We start from the raw sequence: 25628 nt of genomic DNA on the forward strand, positions 1-25628 counted from the left end.
CTTAACTATATAAACTATTTTTAAAAATACTGTTGTTTCTAGTATGCTACACAAGCTTTACGTGTTATGTTTATTCTCTTCTAATAAAAGGGAAAGTGCTAAAATTTATTACTCCTTACTTGAAATTTTAGAATTAAGTAATACCTATGAGAGGAAGATGGCACTCTTGGCTCATAAAATTAAAAATGATATAAGAAGTATTCCGACTGCTTTTTCTAGTACTCTTACACCAGTAACGGAAATCCATAACCATAACACCAGATATGCATCAAATCGAAACTTCTATAGAATAACCACATCAACTAGACATGGACAATCAAAATTCCAGTTTTCTGCATCGAAAATATGGGAATTAGTTCCTCTTCATTTAAAAAATCTATCATAAAATTCCTTTAAAAAGCAGTACCTCTTGAACACTCAAAAATAGCTTATAAATTATTACTGTGTAATATCTATGTCTGTAATTTAATGTGTCTGTTTAAAGTGATAATATATCTCTACAATTGATCTGTAATTAAATGATTGTAATTTTGTCTACAGTATAAAGTTATTAGTTGCCGCATCTAATTTCAACATGGCGTTAACCAGCTCGAAAGCCCATGGCTACTCTGGTTATCGCGCACATTCCTGTTTTAAGTTGTTTTCCGGCCGTATTATGTTGTATATAATTTTCTGTAAAACTCCTATGTATTTAGTATTTGTGTTTTACGTAAATGGTGCAAAATAATAAAGAAGTTGAAGCTGAAGTTGAAGTTGTTTAAGCCTCAACTTTTTTTAGTTTAAAGTTTTTGAAACGAAAGGGCTTCTTCATTTCTTTCATTCCCCATTTTAGTAATGGATGTGATACCAGCTGAGAAAGAAATCAAGCTGGTTAGCGAAATGTTCAAACCACAAGATACACGATAAGTGTCCTTTCTTACCGTTAGGTGTTATTTATTGTTGTTAATTCTGACGCAAAGAAAATAAGTAAATTCCTGCATGAAATAAGCAAAAACCAAAGGAAATTCGACAATCAAACGTTCATTTCAGAGCACTTTTTAATTGAGTGGCTGAAGTGATTTCGCCTCTGCTTTGGTTTTGAGTCACTTCTCTTGGTGAACGCCCTATTAAAATTCGCGTCATTTTCTCAACCAGTGGGAAGCCAAATTCAAATGAGTCGTCTCTCGGTCACACGTGATCCTGTGAGATTGGTTCATTGTACTGTTTTACGTAAATGGTGCTGAATTGGTCTGACCAGTTACTTTGGTTTTGGTTTGACGAAACTCAATCAAAACCACTCTACTACTTAATAAGTAGTAAACATTTGAGCGTGTACTACCGGAGATAGCCGAGTGCGACTCTATTTTCTTAAGTGCTTAGCAAACCTCCCAAGAGCAACTATAAATCGATAGTACACGCTGAACCGTTTATCATTTGTTTTATAACATAACCAGAACATTTTGTAAATCTTGTGTTCTTTGGATGCCTCTCGCCCACTAACTTGTCGAGCTGGCTTTCACTTAGGCTTGCGAATCGCTTTGTAGGTGGCTCGGGCAAAATACCCGCTAACGGATTAAAACATATGGCATTTCTAAATCTTTCCATAGAGCTGTGAAGAAATTTAAGCGTAGACTGGTCGGTCGTTATTGCAGTTTGAGGAAACAGGTATTTTTTTCCCGGCGCACGCGTCAGTGTTTTCGTCGTACCTGGGCAAATAGTAATTGACCAATCAGCTCAGAGCGCGCGCTTTTGTTACTTTTATTATGTTATAACTCCTGATGGTCTAAACCAGTGAACAAGAATTCCTCGTTGGCAGTTTTCTTTCCGACTTAAAGATTATACTTCGCTAGAAGGCTGGGTGTGAAGCGGGACACAGTAGTGTCCCACTTCATATTTTTCTTCAACTTAACCATGCATCTTTACCATGGGTATACACTGATAAGTGGCAATAATCAAATTAAACAAACAATATCAAGGTTAAAAATAAGAAAAAAGTCTCTCGGCAGACCAGGAAGAGTTATTCCAGTCGTTCTTCAAATTATTACACAGATCCGACCTTTGGCACTGTCGCTGATTTTCTTTATCGTGTCTCCCCCAGACTCCGTTTCAGCGTCTTTTACTTGCTCTGTCCTTTGTGTTTCTTTTAAAGCGTCTATCTCCTTTTGTTTCACATCAATTTTGTCATTGATTCCCTGGAGACGGTCTTCCAATGCTCCTCGATCCTGCTCACTGGCGATATTTTCACTGAGCTGTGATTCAACAGCTTCCTTTTCTTCTTTCAGGTGTGTAAGATCCTCTGCAAACCCACTGGAGTCTAAAGCTTTCTGAATTCGCCCCTCTAGAACTTCTTGAGAAGCTTTAGTCAAGTTGTGGACAAAGGGACTCTTTCCTTCATTCATTGTGTCGATAACCTAATAATTACAACAAGGAAACCAGGATTTATTTAATTTGCTAATTTGCCAAGAGTGGCAAATTTGACTAATTTGCCAAGAGTGTTGCAGTTCTTTTATTATGAAATGTAAAAGGAATAGTTAAGGAAATATCATTCATCGCCTAGCAATCAGGCCTAACCAATTTAATGCGCATGGGTTGACAGTGAAGTACCGTTCCCACGCCTTATTTCTTCCAAAATAGATGCATTGTTAGAAGTATGTGAAGTGATAGAGGAACTCCGCGCGCCGACAGCGAGCAGGGGGCGCCCCAAAGGTAAGGGAAATTAAGACCCATGAAGGTGAGAAATTTTGGTTAGGTTATGACGTCACTTCCGTCAGACCGTCCGTTCGTACGTCCGCCCCCTCCTGTAAGCCAAGCGCGAAATGCCATACCCAAGTTTGTGAAGCTGTGTTGCTGCCCGCGTTTGTTTGCTGGGAAGTTACATTGCGAACCGGCTGCGTTCAAGGAAAACAAAACGAAATTTTGAAGGCAACAAAACCCAAAGGCAATTTATGACCACCAGCGGGAGAAAGAGCGAGACGACTACCAGCGGCGGAGAGGCAAATGGACTCTTAAATAGGCAGCACATCATAAATACGTTTATAACAAATACCAGCCCAATCTTGAGGTGAAATTGTTTTACTCCGATCCGGCTGGAACGACGAAACGTTGGATTTTTCCTCTTAAAGTGAACTTTACGTTCATTTGACGTTGGAAACTGAACGAAAAAGTCAGCAATGAAGTAAAAGGACTGATTATTCTCCAAAGAGGCAAGTATTCGTGATTTTGTTGACAAACTTTGCTGGTTTGCTGTTTTGCAAGATGTTGTTTTTCTTGCGCAGTGTTGGCACGCCGTTTAACTTAATACTGCTACTGTTCAGAGAAGTCTTTTGAGCTGAGTTCTTCGTTCATTGTTCATTATTTTCCTTAGAGTTTTATTTCCTAATCTTGTCTCATACGTCTCTTTTTGTAGCATTTATTTGTGACAATTTTGACAGAGAACAAACGCAAATATTAAAAACAATAGAACATAACGGCAAATAGTAAGATGTGTGCGCATTTTTCAGTTAAACTCTTTTCAAACAACGATCGCTAAAGGGAATGTAAAATTAAAGTGCGAATTCATTTTCATCAAAACAAAACTTACCCAGAACATTTTTGCTTTTGTTTCTGCGAATTTTTCAAAGGACATCGTTTAGTTTATTTCCGTACTACTTGCTATGATATATCACAGTTTGTTTGATTATTATTATTATTTTTCATTTATAACCCCAAGATATAGTTGGAATCGGGCAGAAATTTCTTATCTCTGACCACGGTCAAGGTAACCGAAATTTGCGGGAAAATCTTGAAGTGAAACCATTTAACTCCGATCCGGCACTGCGAAACAGATTTTTCCTCTTGAAGTGAAACTTTTTGCTCACCAAACGTTGAAAAACGAACGTAAAAGTCAGCACTGCATTAAAGCGAATGGTTATTCTCCAACAGGCGAGTATTCATGTGATTTTGTCGACAAAACTCTGCTGCTTTGCAGTTAAATTGCAAGATATTTGTTTTCCGTGCAGTGTTTACACGCTGTTTAATTAACTTAAGCTTAATACTGCTAACTTCAGAGCAGTCTTTTAAGTTCAGTTTTTCGGTCCGTGTTCGTTCTTTACTTTGAAGTTTATTTCTAATCTCGTCCCATTTTGCTTTATATGACAAAATTTGATTCTCGGCTAAAATAGTCAAACAGACGCCTCGTAGCACTATATCGAACAAACACAAATACTTAAAACAATACGATACGAAGGATGCGAGTAAGCTGGGTGGGAGTTTTTCATTGAAAGCCGTTTTAAATAACTTCCGCTTAAAGCGATTGCGAAATTAAAGAATTTTTGTTTTGTCCACTTTCTGTCGTAGACAAATACCAGTTGATGCTCTTGTCTGCTGCAATAGCAAACGCTCTTTTATTTTGAATATTGAATATTTTAAACAATGTTTTTCGTCAAAGTGATGCACGTTAAGGGGAAGACTCGGACTTGTTGATACAATGCAAGAAATATTATCACCATCATTTGATATGTCTCAGTTTGCTCTTGAAGAGTTTATTTTCGTGACACACCGATAGTAGTCAAGCGAGAGTAGTTGATGGATTTATTATTTTTGTTTCGCAAATTCTTGTTTTGCAGTCTACAACTCTAGAAAATGTTGGTATTGGGCACTACCAGTGAATCGACAAAATTAAATGAAGAACCCAAGAAAAAGCAGCCATGAGCAGGTGTTTCTTGAGGGAATACAAGGCCGAAACAGCAATCTTAACAATCATCTATCATACTGGGGCTCACACCTTAATTTGGTATATCAAGGGGTAATGTCCAATTCCAATGTGAACAAGACATTTATTTTACTGACTATAATATAGTGAACATTGACGTGGTACTCTGGTCTAGCAACATCCCGCAAGTCTATGGAATGATAGTTGCGTTATGACACATTATTTGTATACATTAACGTTTACCTCAATAAGTTTGCACAGCTGTATTTTAAATGCCTCTGGATTCTCGTCTTCCTTCAGGCAGTTGTCGAACAGCACCACTCGATCCTTTATCTCAGCGAGAAACTTTAGAACCCAAGGTGGCAGTTTGGATATCCAGGTTTTAATCCATTCGTCCAGGCTTACCCCTTTCTCTTTAGCATGATGTGCGGCCTGGTCGCCCCACGTGAGAATAAGAATCATGTACTCTTTGGATTCGTTCCCCAGAAAGGTTTGAAGAAGATTCAACGCTTGCTCATCTTCGTTTGTGAATCTGGCTCCATACTTCACCACTAATACGATTGCATCAAAACCTTGCGGTGCCATCCCAAAAACCTTGCACAATTCTCTCAAAATTAAGTCTTGGGCTTTTCGGTGGTCGCTTTGAAATACCTTGCCCTTTAAAATATTTACCCCTTTCATACGTTGTACTGAAGAGGTATCTAAAACACCCGGGGTGTCTATTACATTCATGTCCCGCTCTCCCGTTCTGCTGCCGTACCAGCATTTCTTGGTGACTGATGAAGCGTCTGGGGATGATTGAAAGTGAGTTCTCCCAATGATTCTGTTCCCTGTTGCACTTTTTCCGTTGCCAGTCTTTCCCAGGAGAACTACAGTGAGTTCTTTTCCACTAGGTAGCTGGAAGATAATAAAATAGATAAAGGTGTGTCATAACCAGTTCCCCAGAGAAAAGTGAATTTCTAATGCTTTGTTATTGTTCGTGGTTAGTCGCCCACAAGAATTTTGGTAATCCCGTTTGTCCAAAGCAGTGAGACTGATAGAATCCTTAAGTGATGGCGTACAACGTTTCCAAAGTGTAGGATTTGCTTAAATATTCCAAAAGAGGATAGTAAAAAATGACCACTTGCCAAAACGCAGTATCTCAGTGCAATTTGGGGGTGATATATCCGGAATCACTATTGTACTCTGATGGCCCAATACGAATCCCGCCAATTTTGCGTCAGTTCCAAATGTTAAAAACTGAACTCACGTGGCCATGTTGCAAGGGCGATTGCCTCGTCATGTAGAGGTCATCACGTCTGACTGTTTTACCATTTCCAGTCGTGAAAACTAGTTTCCCTCAGAAATATTTTCATCAGGGATGTGTGTTGAAAGAATCGTACAGTTAACCCTTTCTTGGTCTCAACGTGTTAGTTACTCCATATTTCTGATATCTTCCCGATAAAAAACCTAGCTGCTAGATACAAAACTAAAAGCAAACAAAGGATATCGAAACAATCTCGCAGGGTTCCTGTTCGCTCTGATCTGCCCTCGGCCTTTTTTAGACTTTTTTTTTTGCGGCTAGTTGCCTATAAGTCTAGGTTATTGCTTAAGTTAAGGGCTTCTTGGCACACCTAATAATTCATTTACTCATAAAATTCAGTACCAATTCATGAAGAATTAGGCCAATTCAAAAATGCAATTTGAGTCACCTGAATATCACTGTAAAACCAATACAAATAAGTATTCTGTATCAATTTGATACAGAATACTAATTAGCTTATTACTATTCTGTATGAACTTCATACAGAATACTAATAGATTTATTAACATTCTGTATCAGCTGACACAAAAAACCAAAACCTCCGCACTAAAGCAAAACAATGTCTTTACACTTCATTTTGCACTATTTCTTGTATTTCAGGGAGTAGTCTCTTGCAACCAAGCCGCTTCTTCGTCTGTCTTTTTCGGCCTTCGAAAACAAGATCCTCCCAAGTTCCCAATCACTAGCGAATGAGTTTAGCATTCCCTACTCATCATCATCCCATGCGAATTTCTTTGGGAGGGCAAATGAAAGCGTGCTTTTCATTTCATAAGTACAATGCAATATTCGCACCCGTGTTGTACTGGATATAAAATGTCTCGCCTTCGGCTCGACATTGTATATCCAGTACAATACGGTCGCTCATGTTATATTTAGTACATAGTAACTTAGCTTTTCTAATGAAATGTACAGTTTTAAGGTTTGGTATAACTTAAAAAGGGTGATGCAGTTTTATATATGTTTTATATTTTAGTTTTCTTTTACATCTTTATCATCTCGCTGATTTCAGCCTGATTAAGAGCTTATAGATAAAAAAATATATATACATGTATACTTGCCTTGATGTTTGTTGATGGTATCTGTAAATGTAACAAATTATAAAAGTTGAGCTTTGGACAAAAGGGTTATAGAACTGAAGGGCTAGAACTAGAACAGGTGCAAAGATTAAAAATAAGCACAAGCATCTTTGCATATATTACAAGCAAAGGACATAGGACGGCGTATTGCGTTTTTAAATATTATCTAGGTGGTCAATGTGGATCGCTCCGGACAAATTCTCGTCAATATAAGTACATAAAGATCTGGTGGCTTTAACTTCTTTATCGCATAAAAAGTCAATTTGATTCTTAGGGGAAACGTTAGTTGTGCATCTTTTTTCCAAAGGAAACTAGTAAAATCTTAGTCTTAATCATATTTAAGCACAACTTATTGGCAGGGAGCCATTGCTCAATTCTTTCTAATTCATTTTTAAATCTATTTTGTAAATCAAGAAAACAGTATGGCGAGTTATTTCTAAATCTGAATCATCGACAAGCATGCGGAGATCATTTATGTAAATAAGCAAAATTAAGAGCAAAGGCCGTAACATTGGTCCTGGGGGCACACCACAAGAAATATGCTTTGCCTTTGAGGGAAAACTTACTAACTTCACAACTTTGTTGCCGACTAGTGGGGCATAATATAAATAATGAATAGGGAATGTAATCGCTTAAAATATTGAGATCAGTTAAAGAGCTGGGAGTATAACCGACTCAAGTACATAGTAGATCGGGTTTTGCTGCTCTAGTTCCGATCGATTTTCCGAAGTTTTTGCATCTGACCTTGAATTCCTTCAAGAAAAGTTCCTCAAACGTTTCATCCGCTACCTCGCGCTTCGTTTTGGGATAAGTAAAACGGAAATAATGATTACTTACAGCCATCGGTTTTTATTGGAAACGAAGCGCAAATTTGCAGATAAAACAATAAAGCAACGTTTCCTGAACGAGTCAAGGCTACAGGCAAAAACTCTAACTGATCTGTGTTAAAACAACAAAGCTCAGTCTGAGATGCTCCTAGCCCTTCAATTGTATCAAGAGCCTTGGAAAAATAAAGGGAGACAACAGCGGTGACAAGCGGTTAGCCCCTTGTCAAAGTTGAAAAAACCATTGATTAGAAGCGTGTACTAATGCTTCCGTTGTTGAGTATGTTGGTTGGAAACTTGAATGGTATTTATTCAATAAATTTTACTCGACGATATATGAACATGGTTGACTGCAAATCTTGGCGAGTGAGCTTAAAATCGCCGTCAAAAGCTTATATTTTTTGTCAATTTGTTTTAAAGTTGCCTAATTGTGAAGAGGGAAGACTTTTACCATTTTCCAATCACAGAGAACATGAGCGCTAGAAATTGAGAATTTATTTTTGACTGAGGTTTTGAGGAGACTTAGACATGATCAGATTTCTGGCAAATTGAAATCGATATTATAAGTATGGTAAACAAACTCGCGAAAAGATTTAGTCGTGTTTGGCTGGAATTGGCGAGGGTAGGTTAGCGCCAATGCTGATAAAGTGTCTGTTGAGAAAATCGGCCTTTTTCTTGATCGCTGATATAACATATGTCATCTACCCATGCAGATTTCCTAAATGGAAGCAGGTTTTTGGTTTCCATTGCGTTGAGCGTCTTCCAAATTCCTTTAGGATTGCCACGGTTATCAGAAAAACTAACGTTTGTAGTAAATCTTTCTTTATATCTATCATTTTCTTGGGGCTTTACATCCTGATTATGGCTTGGAATCATTAGATTCGCTAGCTTTTAATTCGCCCTGTCACATTTGATAATAAGCGTCCTTATTTTATTAGGGAGCCAAAGGTTAGCCTTATGATGTACTCTCTTTGCCTTGACAGGGTTGTGTTGATCAGTCATACTTTAATGGGAGCGAGATAGTGCGACTGGAGGGCTCCAGGAACTGAGTGATGGATATACGGGTAAGAGAAACTATTTTGGTAAGCTTTAATTACGAACCATTGACTTCAGTTTGCCTTTCCAGTGTCGTACAAATTTTCCTTCCTCGTCATTTCCGTCCAGCGAGTTCGCGTAAGCCTCTAGACATGTTTCCACTTTTTTTGCATCCAAAGTAGAGATGGCAGCGCGAAACGTACGTAGGGTCTTGGTGATTTCTGAGTTGAATTTTCTCATATCCTGGTCTAAATCTCTCTCAGCATCTTGGTATCTTTGCACGAGATCCTTTGCCTGGCGCAGATCATCATAGCGGCTTTCCACCTCACTGATGTCACATTCTAACGCTCTGACGTTGCGGTCGTGCTTTAGAGCTGGAAAAACGTTTGCTATTGATTGAAGCTCAATCTGTTCAAAAAAGGAAAGTGGAGAAGTAGTACTCTATTGGTTAAAGTGGTAGTCAAAAATTAATATCCGAGAAAAGATCTCGAGTTATAACTATCTGGCCTCGTTGCCCAGGTCCAACGTTGTAAGTTCGTGAATACGATTACACAAAGAGATGCTCAGCCGGTTTTAAGCAGTACTATCAGTTAGACGCTTTGGTATTACCTGAGACGATGGAGTGGAAATCTACCAACTCTTAATACGTTTCCATTTTGTGTCATAGGTTAAATTAGAAAAAACGATAACTTATAATGATAAATCAAATTAAAAAAATAAACAAATACCTGAATGGGGACTCCCTGTCCTTCATTAATTTTTGCTAATCTAGAGGGAAACTCCTGAATGAGTTTCACCAGGTCTTCCAAGTTGGTTGGATTCTTGTCTGGCATGTCTGTAGCATAATACTCGATATTCAAATCGCTGGCATTATCGCACTCGGAAGATAGCTTCTTTAACTGAAACTCTAAACCGGCATTGATTGGTCCTTCAATGCCCAGTCCTCCATCATATTTACCACTTAGTGTCGATCTATAACATCGCAATGAAAATTGTTATGTTAAGGCCCAGCTAAACGATCCAAACCATTTTCAACCAAAATTATGCGAGAAGAACATGTTTGATCGTTGGGCCGCCTCCCTCAGTATCACATAATTTCATGCAAAAATGGTTTCCCATGTCGATTTAGCTCAAACGTTTTCATCCAAAATTTTACCCTAAGAACATATGTTTGATCGTTTAGCCACCACCGAGTGAGAAAAAGCCACCGATCAGAAATGGATCTTGTGTGACGTCGAAGCTAGTCATATCATAACTTCAACAGTAATGCGTAAAAAGCGCAATGTGGGCTCACTTTGTTTAAAGTTTGGTCGAACATTGTGTGTCAGTTTAGCCACCAAACGTTGGAAGAAAATGTTTGGTTAAAGCACACAGTTCAAGTAAACTGGTAAAAGTAAAGCGACGGTGCAGAATGTTTTTCCGTGACAGCTATTCAAACGACTACACCCTGCCACAACTTTTTCCAAACAAATAAGGAGGTAATCAGATACACCGTCATTAAACAGACCAGGATATGATTTTCGATTAACTCATAATGTTTAAGATAAAACTACGTTTGCGGTTTTTCACCTTTGTTTAGCAGACAATGATCTGAATTTGAGGCTCGCTATCATTTCGGCGCCATATGTCACGCTTCTCACATAATGGGTGCCAAGGCTTGTAGCATTTTCCATTTCCTTTCTTACAGTTGCTGATCCATCCATTGTTTTATTCACCTAGAGAAAAACAGTGATTTTATTTATAGTCAAGAAAATATTATCAACAAAAGTGAATGACACAACTTACTAACACCATTTATAACGTCATATCAAGATTTTCCTACTAAAAAGGGAGGATAATTAACAGCCACCCTGCGAAATCGCTAGAAATATCGCCTGATATTAGTAAACAAGGGTGTAAAATCGCCCAAAATTCTGCAAGACTGAGCAGGATAATTGTTATAGTATTCAACATAATGATAAAAAGCGCAGTTTCATGGCAGAAAAGCTGGAGATGGCCTTTAATTCTTGATTTCTCTCTCTGACCGTGCATAGAAGACGAACATTGAGTACACCACGTCCAAGTTTGGCAATGACTAGAACTCACCGTGGTGCATTTCATAACAGCCAAGACCTCTGTCGTTCCCTCTTCGTTATTATTGTTGCTAATGTACTTCCCTGCTCCTTCCACTTTGAAAATGTTCGCTTTGATCTTCAACGAAATATCTCCAGAGATGTTTAGCAAATCTCTGACATCTTCATTTGATTTCACGATTTTGTATCGGAAAGAAAACATGTTTACGTTTTCAGTTTTAATGGGAATGTCAGGATGAAAAATATCCAAGCCTGCTTTATTGTCGTTTGCGTCGTATGACCGACCAATGCACAAATTTGACAACGCCCACGCTGGCACATTCATGTTGGAATCTACAAACTGAAAGCAAATATATGATCACTTAATGTGACTGACAACAGTTTCCCTATTAAAGGTGAATAAACTATTTTGTCTGAGATAAATTGCGATTACATTGATTTAGGCAAGAGTCTTTTTCTTTCTCTTAAGAGATGTATCAGAAATTGAAATTTTTCGATTGATTTAAAAGTAAGCCATATGTGATCATACTGGAACTCCTTTATTCTATTCATTTGTATTCATAACTTACGCACATGCTGTGTCTCATAAACATGACACCACAAGCTAAATAAACGTTATGGTGACGTATTGAAGCAGAATGGTCTCTCGTTTTTAACAGTTGCTCATTTTTACCGAAACATTCAACACCGGCCGTGACAAAAGGGGAAAACTCTGATCCCCTTCGATTGCGGGTAACTATAACAGAAACTACAATTGACAAAGCCTAATACCGATTGAAGAAGGTTTTTCCAAATAAGGTAAGCGATTAAACAATAGATTTTCTATATAAGGACTGCGGACTCTCGACTTAAGATCCGGTAATACGGGCAACATTTTTCTTCAACTTGTCTCGCAACATTGTTGCATTGCAAGTTGAAACATATTGTTGTACGTTTTACCACGGTTGCGACCAACTTGTCTCGCAGCAAAATACAGTGTTGTAAGTTGAGGCAACATGTTGCGCAAAGTAGACTCGAGTTCTACTTTCTGCAACAAATTTTAGTTTTGCTGCTCGTATTACCACTGAAACTACAACTTGTCTCGCAACAAATTTGAATTCAACGCTTGTGATTGGCTGTCGCGAAGCGCGGCAAATGAAAAAAACAAAACAAAAAAAAAAAAACAGCGGACGGGGAAGGCGAGCCTGAATTCGAAGTAGACCAATAACTCTCGGAAAGTCATAAATTTGTCCTGTACAAAGACCTCGAGGGCTATCATAGTCTTTGGGACACCTCGTTTGCCTCTATCAAAACAAGCCGGAAAAAAGGCAAAAGGCTTGGAAGAACTGTCGCAAAAATACAACTTTTCGCCTAGCTACCTGAAACGACACTGAGCTTCATACTGAGAGAACTTTGCTGGCACGGAAAATTAAGAAGAAAATGACGGCCAGTAGTCGAAGTGGAACTTTGTTGAAATGCTAAATTATATTAAAGAAGGCGCCATCTTTATTTACACACGATTAAACAATTATAGCTGTAGACTATTTTGCTGCGAGACAAGTTGGTCACAAACGTGGTAATACGCGCAACAGAGGGTTTCAACTTGCAATACAACAACGTTGCGATACAAGTTGAAGAAAAATGTTGCCCGTATTACCGGACCTTTACTGGATCAAAGTAAGCCACTTGCTGTGACAGTTTTGCCTTCCTCTCTTTCTGAGAATTTCAACTTTCGATCAAAAGCGTTTTGTGTTTTTCTTCCCTTCGTTTGTTTCATAGACGGTGCATCAAAACATAGCTGGAAATACCGCAGCTGTTTTCCTGTTCTCTACCACTGAACAAACTTTCGAAATCAGAATTGTGCGCAGAAACCTAACAATATTTTACAACTTTACCAGCAAACATTTAACTCTCGAGCTCTTGATTTCAAGGTTTACGAGTTTTAGTTTTGTAGGTTTCACTGAGCGGCCACTTATTCTTTGAAAGCATACAAATCTATTTGGATAAACTTGAACATTGCTTTTCTAAAATTTCGCACAAGGCACAGAGCAAATATCAATACGCCCGCCCTCCTCATTTTCTGGGAATTTCACTTTCCAAATAAATCGGCTTGTCTTTGTTTGCCTCCTTATTTTCCCCGAATTACAACTCTGCTCCTGACTGTCTCATGCCATTTTTTTTCGTCACAAGCAGGGGACATGCTTCCATCAATACAACGACATAATCTTTTTCTTTTCTGTTAGTTAACCGATAGCATGCATTGCCTGATTCTCTTATGAAAATTTTGTTTAACCTTGATCGAACTCTGTGGAGTTATTTCCTTTAATTTATGGTCATGTTTTCTTTTACTGAAGAAGTTAGGAAGTAACAAAATAACCTTTTAAAAACAGCCCTTAAATTTAGCCATAAATGATTTCAACTCGGAAAAAAAATTAAAGCGACGATTTCTGATCTGAAATTATAATTAGCATGTCAAGAAGTAATTGTTCACAAAGTGTTAAAGAAAATGTTGAGAGGGGCTCAGAGCCACCTTAAAACATCCCAGAATATGGAGGGAAAAATGTGAAAAATATACATCACAAAGTGCGAAACCCTTAGGTCTATGAACTCTTTTCCAGGGGGAATATAATTTCTTTCATTTCCACAAACGAAATATGGTATTGAGATAAGCGTTATAGAACAATTGAGCCTGGTATTCAAATAAGAAGCAGAGCACGTTCTCGGAATTGTTTTTCTCGGAATTGCCTCTGACATTGTCTACATAAGATATCATTTGCAAGAAATATAATACGTGAACTAGCCTTCTTTTAGCGAAATATTTTAACTGAAAAAAACTGAAACAAGGCAAACAAAACACTGTCATGCGGTTAGGTAATCAGACCCAAGGAGTGTCAAGCTCGATGTATTGTTTGTGTTACATAACACAGAGAAGTAATACATCAAACACGAGGAAAAGTGTTTCATCCCATTTCCAAACATCGAGAAGTGGTTGAAAAAACGAGGCACAGCAGAGTTTTTTCAAACAAACTTCGAGGAATGAAACACTCACTCTTTCAAATGTTGGATTTAGCTTCCGGTCGCTTCTCAGACTATTGATGATTCTTGGAAAAAAATCGAAGCAAAAGTTCACCCAATGTTATGACAATTAAGATCGCATTTCCAAACCTTCTTCATGGTGATGATTTCCTTTGTTTTCTCATCATGAATTGTAAATGAGTTGGAGAAGTCAATTAAAATGCTAGCAATGCTCATATAGATATTATGACTTACAAAAAAAAAAAAAAAACTAGCGTGATGGAAGGCCTATGACCGATACGCTTCATTACTTGTTTCTGAACATTTGCTTCAAATTATTTGATTGTTCGGGTTCGTTCTCGCAGATTGTCTTACAGCAAAATAAAATAGAAAACTAAAGGAAAGCAATGCACACTGCGTTGTGTCGAGTTCTTGATTTTTTTCCTTTTACATAGTCTGACACCTTTCTCGTGGTGTCGGTTTCACTGAGTTAGCCGACGACTGCAAAAGACAAGACCAGTTTAAGAAAAGCTGGAAACTAAGCGTGAGCAATTTCAGGTTCCCACGATATAATGGATTTCATGTATTATTTTTAAAAACCTTAAGAATTTGTGGTAACAAGTTAGATTGGTCATTTGTCAACTAAAATAATCGAAGAAAGACAGAATCAAGTGCAGTACACATTAATTGAGTCAGAATTTCTGCAAAACTGAGAGCTGATACATACTACGTACGGTTAACTTCACTTCTATTGAAAGTAAGAAACGCACGGATGAAAACCAAGCTGCTCTTAATAGGTTGGATAAAAGAGTGCGAGCCTCAGAATACAAACGAGTCGCACCACATCTTAAATGTCTCTATGCATGGAAACTTTGCAAAGTCCATTACACGTGAAAGTTATTGTAAGAGAGCATACTGTCCGAGCTGTAGTGTCCCGAGGTTATAAACTGCTTAATGGATTAAACCTTTATCTTTTACCCTGACGAGTTTGAGATCCTTTTCGCTCATGGATGTTATGTAACATCCATGAGCTTAGCAGGCAGTCGGATGGCGCTCAGTCACTCACTCCATTCTAATTAATTTATTCATTAAACCTGGATTAAACAATTTTCTCCTACGTCCCCTGCTAAGTATTGTTTTTGTCCAAGAGTTCAGTCGTCTTCGGGAAGGTTCTTTGACGAGGGGGGACTAGAAAGGCGTACAGTGTTGCCCGATAAATTGAGAGCCTGGGTACGAGTTTATCGAACACCTCGAAGATTGAAGTCGGCCATTTTGGGTTCATGTGATTTTCTTTCGTAAATTTGTTGTTTTTCGCCTATCGGCTTTTGCTCACACCTAGATGAAAGCTGGTAGAGGTATTTATGACTGTGGTTATGTATCATTCACAACAGCAAGGTTGGCGAGGTCAAAGAATTGATACAAGACACCCGGGAAGACAAAGCCAGAAAGTGAGATCGTGATTAGCTTTTTTTCTTGGCAAGAGAATTTGATGGTTTCCACTCGCTTTCTCTCGTTGTGTAGTCAAAGGTAAGCGTAAATTCTTGTTAGGTTTTGGTTTCATTGTTTCTTTATTGTTTTATTTTGTACGCACACAATGAAATGCTGCCTGTGTTAGTATCGCAAGCTCGAAATTTGTAAGCTTGTTTTTAAATACTTAGGAGAAAAAAAAAATTCGAATTGCCTTATCTTTTAGTTTTGTTGTCGTTCACACTACATTTTTTTTTGTATTGCATGCAGTTCAACCAGAGTGAAAATTTCTTCACGGATGATATGCAAGGCAACCTACATGTACGATTGAGTAAATATACACTGCAATATTTTAGTGATGGATGAACAAATTAAGGCCAAACCAACTTAATTCAAAAGTTTGATTCAGACGTCGTGCTTTTGCCGTGCCGAACTAAATTCAGGAATTAAGTTCGACAAAAGCACGGCAGAAGCACGGCGTCTGAATCAAACTTTTGAATTAAGTTGGGCAAGCAATTAAGTTCGACAAGCTCTGCCATGCTACATGACTCTGGCACGGCAGCGATTCAAACGTCGTGCTTCTGTCGCGCCAAACTAAATTCATAAATTATGTCAATGTGTTTTGGCGAGATTTCGTTACGAGGCTTCAGTAAACCCTGGATTTGATTCGACTCTGGCACGACGTCTGAATCAGAGTTGATTTCCTGCCGTGCTACAGTCGAACCAAATTGCAATTTAGTTCGGCACGGCAGAAGCACGACTTCTGAACTGGGCTTAAGTCCAAGAGACTGTGTAGATCTCTTTTTTTGCGAGAAAGATATGCTGTCCAATTGTGTCAAAAAGCCGGACGCATGGTGGCTGGTGATGTAGAGTTCTTTTTTTGCTCCTAGAAATGAGAGATTTCAACAAATTGACATCAAAACTTGAATTATGGAGAAGAGAATGCCTGATACTTGTCAACATAAGTATGTTCTGTAATCGTTGCAAAAATCTATTAGCAGAGACATATCTGCAATCCTTTTGAATATTACTGCATTGCTAGTGAGACTAGCACAAACAATTACCAAGATATATAGGAATAAAATAACGTGATTTTTGTTTCCAAGAAAGAAAATTATTGTTATTTTATTTGCATGCACTACAATATGTAGTACCCTTATTATTGTATTGCACCGAGCTGGGGGACTTCTTCCTACAGTTGACTAAAGGTGCACTTTTTTTCAGGCTGGAGGTATTGTAAGACTTAACAGGACAGGGATTTCAAATGTTAATTGATTATTTATCCCAGAAATAAGATCTAGTGGGCCACATTAGGTTTGTGAAAGGGGTTTCAGGGTAGAAGCTACATGTATATGAAAGGAAAACCTTTCTTGTTAAGAACACTGTAAAATGGATAGGTCTTTGGCCTTGGGCCAGAGCCTCCTTGTATAAAACTTTGTTGCTTCCCTTCCTCCTCTCCATGGACATAGTTCTATAGAAAAAAAAATCTTATAAATTGTAAATAAAAACGTTCCCTTCACTTCAGGTTCATGATTGAAACAAAACTGTCTGAAATCATTCTTATAATATTGAAGGAAATACTTATTTTTTCTATAGATTTCCTGTTTACCTGCAAGCTACAATCAAATTGTTTATGTTTGACTTAGCTTAAAATAAACAAGATTTTGCCAATCTCCATGTCTCACTTAAGTGAAATTAGGCAAAATACTCTTGGCAGTCTTAGCATTCTCAAGTTGATGTCCAAAATAAATTTCAAAATCATGTATTGTAATTTTTGCATAATAGTAATCACTGTTATACAGCTGTTTCATAATGTTAACTGAACAAGGACCACAAGCAATTTACCTTGACCCAAAATGCACTGCTGACTCATATAAATAATTATATTGTCAATTTTGGACTGACTGGTAAATATGGTGAACTCTCATTTAATGATTTCATTTTGAAACAGACTGTTGTTATTCTTTGACACTACATCATGTACAAATTAATATGACAACAATGTTCCAGTTCCAATCAAAATTAATTATTATCCATTTTGAAATTTTTAAGCTGTCTGTGTTAACAACCTGTTATTTGATTTTTGTATTTCTTTTCTATTTCGAGCAGTCTGGGTTCAGGCCCTGGCTGGGAACATTTTATTTTGTTCTTGAGCAAGACACTTAACTCTCACAGTGCCTCTTTCCACTCAGGTGTATAAATACGTACTGGCAAATTTAATATTGCAGGGTAACCCTGCGATGGACTAGCATCCCATCCGGGGGTAGTAGAAATACTCCTAGTCGCTTCGTGCTACAGAAACCGGGATAACTGCTGACCTGATGGGCCACTTGGCTCATATGCAGACTCTAATTTCACTTCGGAGTTGCTGTTTGCCTCTTTTTTAGAACGAATGCTCGTGCAAAACATTTTACATGAAAATGACTTGATTTTCAAGAGGATGAACGTACAGGTGACATGCATTTTCATACGAATAGTTATGCACAAAGACTTGTTTTGCCACAAAGAAAAAGTCAACTACTCATCCATGAGCTGGCTCAGGGAGCCTTTGATTCTCTTTGATTGCTGCCATCAATACCCTTTCCTGGTAACGCAGATTCCGAGAAGAAGGTGAAGAGCTTGATTACCCTATTTGAAAATTTCCTAAATCTTTTGATCCCTCTCTCTGAAATAATACATTGGCATGTCTCTTGATGATCAAAGCGTAATTTTTATGATGTTTGTTATCGTGCTTTGTAAACTTTTAGCAGTCTCTTGTTGAAATATGAGATTCCTTAGTGTCCGTCTATGTTATCGCTCACTATAAGCGGGAAGTAATCGGCGAAGCTCTTCAGTCGCCGGTCGAGTTTCGGTTTCATTTGGACTCGCGCCAAAAGAAGAGATTAGTAAGAATTCGGTTAATGGCATCTTAAACAACCAAAATCTTCCATGTAAGATCGCATTTCTTTTAAGAGGTTAAAGAAATGTCTCAGTTGCAATGTTGTTTGCTCGATTGAAAGTTCCATTACAAGACTCTGTTGGCCACGGACAAGAAATGCCCTCTTATATACAGTTCTACACAACCTTTTACGGTGCGAAGATTCAAAAACGTACAAGCTCAGCGTGCATTTTCTTACCTTTTGGTAAAACGTTCCAGCACCAAATGTTCAACTCGTTGAAGTCATTCCTTCGCTCTTCTTTTGATCCGTATTCTCACTGGAGCTGCAGTATGCAAGCTGGGAGTGGCAGCAGGAAGCTACTTGCGACAATCCTACAACCTAGCAACGCTGACAAGGAAAACACTTTAAGTGACAAAATCAACCAATGACGGGCGACTTTCTTATCTGGGTATTATTTGTAAATGGTCAACAATTTAATACCTCTTTTCCAGTCCTTTTGAGAGCTACCTTTCTCAAAACGTTCAACCAATTCAGCGCTATACTGAAGTCATTGATCAACTGCGACGACATCGATTCTCGTTGAGTTCAGTCTTTCATCGAGAAAGCTGTCAGGTGAGGCATTAGTCTTTTTCGTTTTCTTTCCTTTCTAGGGATGTGTTAGAGTCCGCCAAAATTTTCAGTGGCTACGCCGTTTGCAATCACACAAGAACTTCTTCTTAATTAATTTGTCGTCACATGTTATGCACAAACTGTATATCAATGAAGCAAAATTGTCTCTCTTTTCTACAGTGGTTCATTTTAGTCGAAACTTTCGATAAAAAGGCCAAAAATCTGATCTCCTCATCCAATTAACTAAAGAGAAACTGCAATTCATGAAGGGATAGTATTTTAGTGCTAAAACTAACAGAAGAAGGTTTTTCCAAATAAGGTAAGCGATAACACAACAGATTACCTATATATGGACTGCGGACTCTGGACTCACCAGGTCAAATACCTAACATCAACTCCTCAATTGTTGTGAAAGTGTTGCCTTCCTCTATTTCTAAAAATTTCAACCGACAGTTTTGCCTCCCTCTGTTTCTAAGAATTTCGACTTTCGTTTAAAGCGGTTTATTTACAATTTAGCTTTTGCGTCTTTCCTAACATAATTGAAAATAGCGCTGCTGTACGGTGTTCTCGTGTACTCCATCACTAAGAATTTATCGAAGTCTGTCTCGATATTAACGTTGTCGATTTGAGTTTTGTTGGTGTCATCAGCGACGTCTTCTTTGAAAGCATATAAATATGTTTGGATAATCTTTAGCATCACGCAGGGTAAATGTTCTCAAATACGCAAGAAGAAACCTAGCACATGCGAGTTCGTTCGACACATGTCATTTTCTTGGAATTTCACTTTTCAAGCAAATTGGCTTGCTTTTCCTTTTCCTTCTTGTTTTCCCCAAATTTCAACTCCGCTCTTGACGGCCTTATACCATTTTTGATTATCAAAGGATATGTTGTCTTCACTTCTATCCATCAAAACAACATGCAAGTATTAATGTTTCCTTTCTGTTAGCTAACTCCCAAAACACATATTCTCCAATCTTCCTTTAAAAAAATATTGTTTAATACAGAGCTCTGAGTTGAGAAGCCCCCATCGTCCCCCTTGTCACGAAACGCATTAAAAACGATGTACCAAGTTAGTAGTATAGAAGATGAGGCTGCCAGGACACTTCGTGTCCTCACATTTTCCCCATCTCCATACTACACCGCTGTATGACTTCAATAATGGTGTCAGCACATGACAACATCAAATACAGAATTTTAGCTTCTCGGCAGCGCAGAATAAAAAAAAACTCGAAGAGTTTTTTGTTTCGAGCAGAGGAGGAGAAGCGTTTAAAAATTCAAAGCGCGAAGGTGGGAAGAGTGAGCTTTGCGAGCGATGGAGCGCTTTTCTATGGTTACCATGGTTAATAATGATCCTTTTTGATAATAAAAGTACATGATAATCAATAAATGACGTAAACTATATGTTTCTCAAAATATTTGCATGATCACCAGACAGTAACATCACATTTCTCAGAAAGACAGGAACATATAAAAGGGACTTTCCCGAGGAAACGAGTCATCAAAGTCAACCAATCAAAAGATCACTTTGCGGCTTCACAAATTGTGAAATTTTTCACTGAAACTCAGTTGAATTTGCGTAGTTCATTTGTGAGTTTATGCTCCCTTGAGTTTTTACTTATCGATTAAAAGATTCTGCCATGGTTAATGAACTGGGACATCCAAAATTGAACCATTTACCATCTTTGTAAATATTGGATTCACATCCAGGTATCTTTTTCTTTGTCATTTGCTTGTAAGGTGCTTTTGATTTTGTAAACTGTCTTTTGATATTTTTACCTGCTCTCTCAAATGTTTTACCGCTCTAAAAGTCTTTAAAAGCGGGTTTGCTGTCTGGCATTAATGTTTCTGTTGTTCTTTGAATAACATCTATTGCCGTCCCAATGCCCGGTAAATTACCTCCTGTTTGGTTTTTAACAAAACGAGTTTTAACATGAGGACTAATATCACAAATGCTCTTCATCATCGTTCTATTATTTTTAGTTTTAACTAATTGTACATTTTTATTACCAGTTATTTTTTTCTGCTTGACACAATTTGTGTTTTCCATATAGATAAATTATATTATTTAAAAATAATTATCTAAAAGTAATATATAATGAAAACTCCCCATTATTTTTGTAAAAGCTGTCAAATAGAAATTCCAATCGTCTTAAAGGAAGTTCATGAGAATACGGAATATCATAAACACGTCTTGATAAATATGTTAAACAAGGTATAATCAAATTTGATATTGATCAACAGTTGAACAAGTTATAGTTCCCTTTTCTTTATTCATTTATCATATCTCTTCTCAAACTCTGCTTTATTCTCTTTATGCTTCATTGTGAGTTTATGTTTGACTATATATGCTAACAAATAATATTCACAGTAATACGGAAAAAACCAACTTCCATATATTGTTATATACAAAATTCGTTGAAAGTTGTTTTTCACCAATGGATGACTTAACAAAGCGTGTTGATACATTGACTTGTTGTTATGATGTTTTATCGTTTTGAAATGCTTTTTTATATCGCTGTAAAAATGTTGCTGTCGGCAAAATATGCAGAACCAAACTAAGTAATGATATTGTTTAACATATGGTAGTGTTACATATTTTTACCAACATAATAACCTTCTCAACTTTGTCCAAAATGACTCTTCTATAAGCAATATAGAACATTTTATCAGGGTATTTTTCTAATCTATAAGAATACACTTCGTGATTTTTGAGTAATTTACCAATAATTGGCTCAATCTTAAAACTAACTGTTTTCTCCATAATATAAATATCTATAAAAAAATAAAATCTAAACCTATAATATGTAATGAGTTCGCAAAGTTCAAGTCAATCAAGTCAAAGTACATGGGAAACATCAGAAAGCTCGCTTACTTCAGTTTCAAATTTAAGCAAAGAAAGCAGTACATGCTCAAGTTCCAGCCGGGATTCTCAATCTTCAGGTGAAGAATGGTCGCCTGATTCTTCGCATTCGACAGATTCTGATTCTGGTTAAATTTATTGTAATGTAATAGTAATGAAATGTAACACAGAAATACACAATGAAATGATCACTATGGAATATAGAGATTGCCCCTTTTGTGATCAAGAATTACAACAACCATCAGCAATCTATCTTCCTTGTTGTGAAAAACAAGACATTATCAATAACAAAGGCACAAATGTATGCTGTAATTGTGGTACAGTTAACAATTATGATGTGGCCACTGAATACATTGATTTTCATGAAAGCAAGTACAAGATTGTGAAGAAATCAGTTTAACAAAGAAAATATCATTTAGAAAATGTAATAAATGATATATGCAGTAAGTACAAATTACAAATATCAGCCTGTTATTAACCAAAATATATAAGATTTTCAAAGAAATAGACAAGATACTTCCACAAATTAATGGCAATCGCAAACGTATGATTAACATTAACTTTATTTTGAAACAGTTATTTGAAATATTAAATAAACCACATGAAAATATGCCCATAACGAAGTCTAAAAAGACATTATATATTTATGAGCAATGTTGGAAAAAAATACGAGATATCATTCAGCCTTGAACAATTTGTTGTATTGATCTTCAAATTTGACGTATAATGACGCATATCTATTATAATTTCATCGACAACTTTGATGTAGTCTAAAATTCGTTCATCATCGAATTCTAATCCTCTCAGAAACGACCTTATTTCAGTCAATATCTTTTCTTATTTTTTTCTCAAGCATCTGAACGGGCCGGATTACTAAATCCTCGAATTTGATCGGCTAATCATACGCACGTGAGCGGTCCAGCTTTTTACGATACGGCCCACGGGCCGGATTTTTTCTTCGCTGCCTAAATTTCGCCCCTCAAAGTTAGCGGTAATCGTCAATCTTTTGCCTTTTTTACACGTTCATCGACGATTAGTCAATTAGTCCATGGGCCGGGGCACGTTCTCGGTACCACTCGGGGTGAGAAAATGTGAGTGATATCTGATGAAAGGTTGTATGAAGGACTTTTCAAATTTACCTGATAGCAATCGTGAAAGAGTAGCTTTCAGTATTTTTTGCGTACTTCTTTTTTTCAAAAATATTGCTGTGACATGGAAACGAGGCTCACATTAAAACAGTTATTTTAAATGCGTTCTTTATTCATAATATTAATAAATTATTACATTGTACAGTAAACAGCTTTTCTTAACATTTTTGGTTAAAAACTAAAATTTATAAGTTGATTTGAAAAAGAAAAACTTAAATGAAACCATGCAGCTCAAACTCGAAAAGCATCATGGGTAACGTCTAAGATGACGGTCTCGCTGCATAGTAAATACTTCAAAGTTCTTGCCAAATTTTCGCAGTTTGAACGCTTTTTATCAAGTAATATAGAGAAACAGGGAACACTTAGTATTTTTAGGCTCACTGAACAAAATACTTACAAACATTCAAGAGTCTCTGTTCGACTCAAGGAAACTTAACTGATATGTACAGTTTCAATTGTTTTATTCCTAGACCAAACTAAAGACCTGCTTTTAAAACTTGTGTTATTCACTGCTCATGTGATGAAAGTCTGCTAATTATTCCTATTTTAAAAAAAGATTCGTCTCTTTGAAATATTTATTGAACGCGGCTACAATTAAGAGTCATGGGCCATTGCTTTATTCATTGGCAGAGAATACTAAGGAAGGAGAAATTCCCCAAGTCATATATCACAGGAAATGCCGTAGTCTTTTTAGCATGAAGCGAGATTAGTTGCAGAGCATTTTTCAAACAACTGCCGCGAAACAGATTTCGAAGTTTAATTTGGAAAGCGAAGGGCAAAGATCTCGTCGGCAAGAGCCAAGCACGAGCAGAACTTGCTCGAAAATAAGACTGCATGTACAAGAACACGCGATCCCTTTGCCTCAGTAGGTTGACTTGTATTTAGATGCTTTAGAAAAATTGCTATTGCTGCGGGTGATAGCAGGCTTATTGGCCTTGCTATCGTGATTTGGTAGCAGCTGAGGCGTGTTATCATGGTCGGTGCTTTTGAGATTGTACCTGACCAGATAAAGCGAGCAAGTACACTGACTTGGAAGGCAGTGAACCGGACTCGGATGAAAACCAATTTTTTTTACAGAGAGTCTCAAGCTTATGACAAACTGTTTGAGTTTATTTGATCATATTTATTAAATCCCAGGCTTATTTAGATGGTTGATCTGAGAGAGAATCAGTAATGTCCATGCGATCAATGGGCGCTACTGAAATATCCGAATCAACGAAAAGACGTTTTCGAAGAAAGTTAGAAAACGATTTCGGCGACTTGTTACAAGTTGAAGATCTCCCGAACAATAGTAAAGTTTTTGTTCTTTCCAAAAAATTTTCAAATGCTCAACTGGCCAGAGAGATAGTAACTTTATCTCAGCAATTCGACAACAGGGTTGACTCCGGTGCCTTGTTGGCAACTCTTTTGGGCGAGACGTTATATACGGAATAACTGGAGGAAAACCTTCCAAGCAAATGCTATTACCATACGCAGTAAAAACTTTGCAAACCGCAATGTTGAACTTATACAGATGTTAAGCCGATGTGGGCATGGGATTGCCTATACGCAAATTGAGGAAATAAACACAGCACTGCCTACAAAAAATGGCCTTGACTCCTGATAATGATGTTCCTTTGCCGAAAAATATTCAGGCAACGCTTGCGTGGGATAATATTGATAGAATAGAAGAGACGCTTTATGGCGCAGGAACGTCTCATCGAGTAAATGTTATTGCTGTCTAAGCCAGGCATTTTGGTCCCGGAACCTCCTTCCGCCCCCTGGAACTGAGCAAGCTAGGACAAGGAAAAGAAACATTGATCCTCCAGTAATCTCGCTTGTACCTCCATATAACTCTGGTGATTGCACGGCACGAAGAAGACATAACATTGATGATGTCGATGCTCGAAGGAAGCTGAATCAATCTCTTTAAGGGATTGCTGAAGAGAACCAGCAAATCATCACTTGCCAAGGAGCCAGCCAGAAGAATATGACAGCAGCAGATATGATTCCTCAGCCGTGCGGGCGAATTTTCGACGGAATGGTAATGATCCAGAAGATAAGAAGCGACCAGAAAACATTTGCTGAATTGGCTGATAGTATGATGTCCATGGTTTCGCATGAAGGAACAGACAGCCAGTGTATTGACGTGGTCTTCGACGTTTACAGAAATAATTCGATCAAAAACCACAAGAGAGAGAAGAGAGGCTCAGAAAGCGGTCATAAAGTCAGAAACTTCAAGGCAGACTACAAGATACATCAATGGCGGACATTCTTGTCCAATTCCAATAATAAATCGCTCCTGAGCAAATCTATTTCAGAAAAGTGGCAAAATGAGAGGCACAGAGAGAGGTTCGCTGGAAAGACAATCTTCGTAACGACCGAGGATTACTGCTATGAACTCTCCTCAATCGGAGTAACAGCAAGGGAAGAACTAAGGTCGACGCACGAGGAAGCAGGTACCAGAGTGTTTCTCCATGCAGCACATACAGAGCTGTAGTTATTACGTCTAAGGCTTTTTTTTTTAATTATCGCATGCTTATGGAGTCTTTAACGCCATTGGACTTTGTTGTAGGATATTCTGTGCTAAACAAGGCAAATTTTTATTTATTTATTTTTTTTCATTTTAATTAATTGCTACTTACACTGCTTACAATACAATATCAATGTAGTTACTTACACTACTTACAAAAAAATTATTACTTACGCCACT

The 25628-nt window shown here is 37.6% G+C and overlaps 2 protein-coding genes across 2 annotated transcripts in view; one reads left to right on the forward strand and one right to left on the reverse strand.

Annotated features, from left to right (window-relative positions):
• Positions 1-1496: 1496 nt before the first annotated feature.
• Positions 1497-18641, reverse strand: LOC145491283 (uncharacterized). The gene is made up of 8 exons (XM_081470451.1): positions 18557-18641; positions 10993-11319; positions 10477-10622; positions 9636-9879; positions 8974-9315; positions 7031-7051; positions 4913-5566; positions 1497-2390 (listed from the first exon to the last, which is right to left on the reverse strand). The coding sequence occupies exons 2-8, from the start codon at positions 11302-11304 to the stop codon at positions 2013-2015; spliced, it is 2097 nt and encodes a 698-aa protein (XP_081326577.1). The 5' UTR covers positions 11305-11319; positions 18557-18641; the 3' UTR covers positions 1497-2012.
• A 211-nt stretch (positions 18642-18852) lies between these two features.
• LOC145491246 (uncharacterized) overlaps positions 18853-25628 on the forward strand; it is a 55305-nt gene continuing 48529 nt past the window's right edge. The window contains exon 1 of the mRNA XM_081470402.1: positions 18853-18931. The gene's annotated coding sequence lies outside the window, so the exon portion shown is untranslated. The remainder of the gene's footprint in view (positions 18932-25628) is intronic.

Source organism: Orbicella franksi, chromosome 6, assembly GCF_964199315.1.
Source record: "Orbicella franksi chromosome 6, jaOrbFran1.1, whole genome shotgun sequence".
Taxonomy (NCBI): domain Eukaryota; kingdom Metazoa; phylum Cnidaria; class Anthozoa; order Scleractinia; family Merulinidae; genus Orbicella; species Orbicella franksi.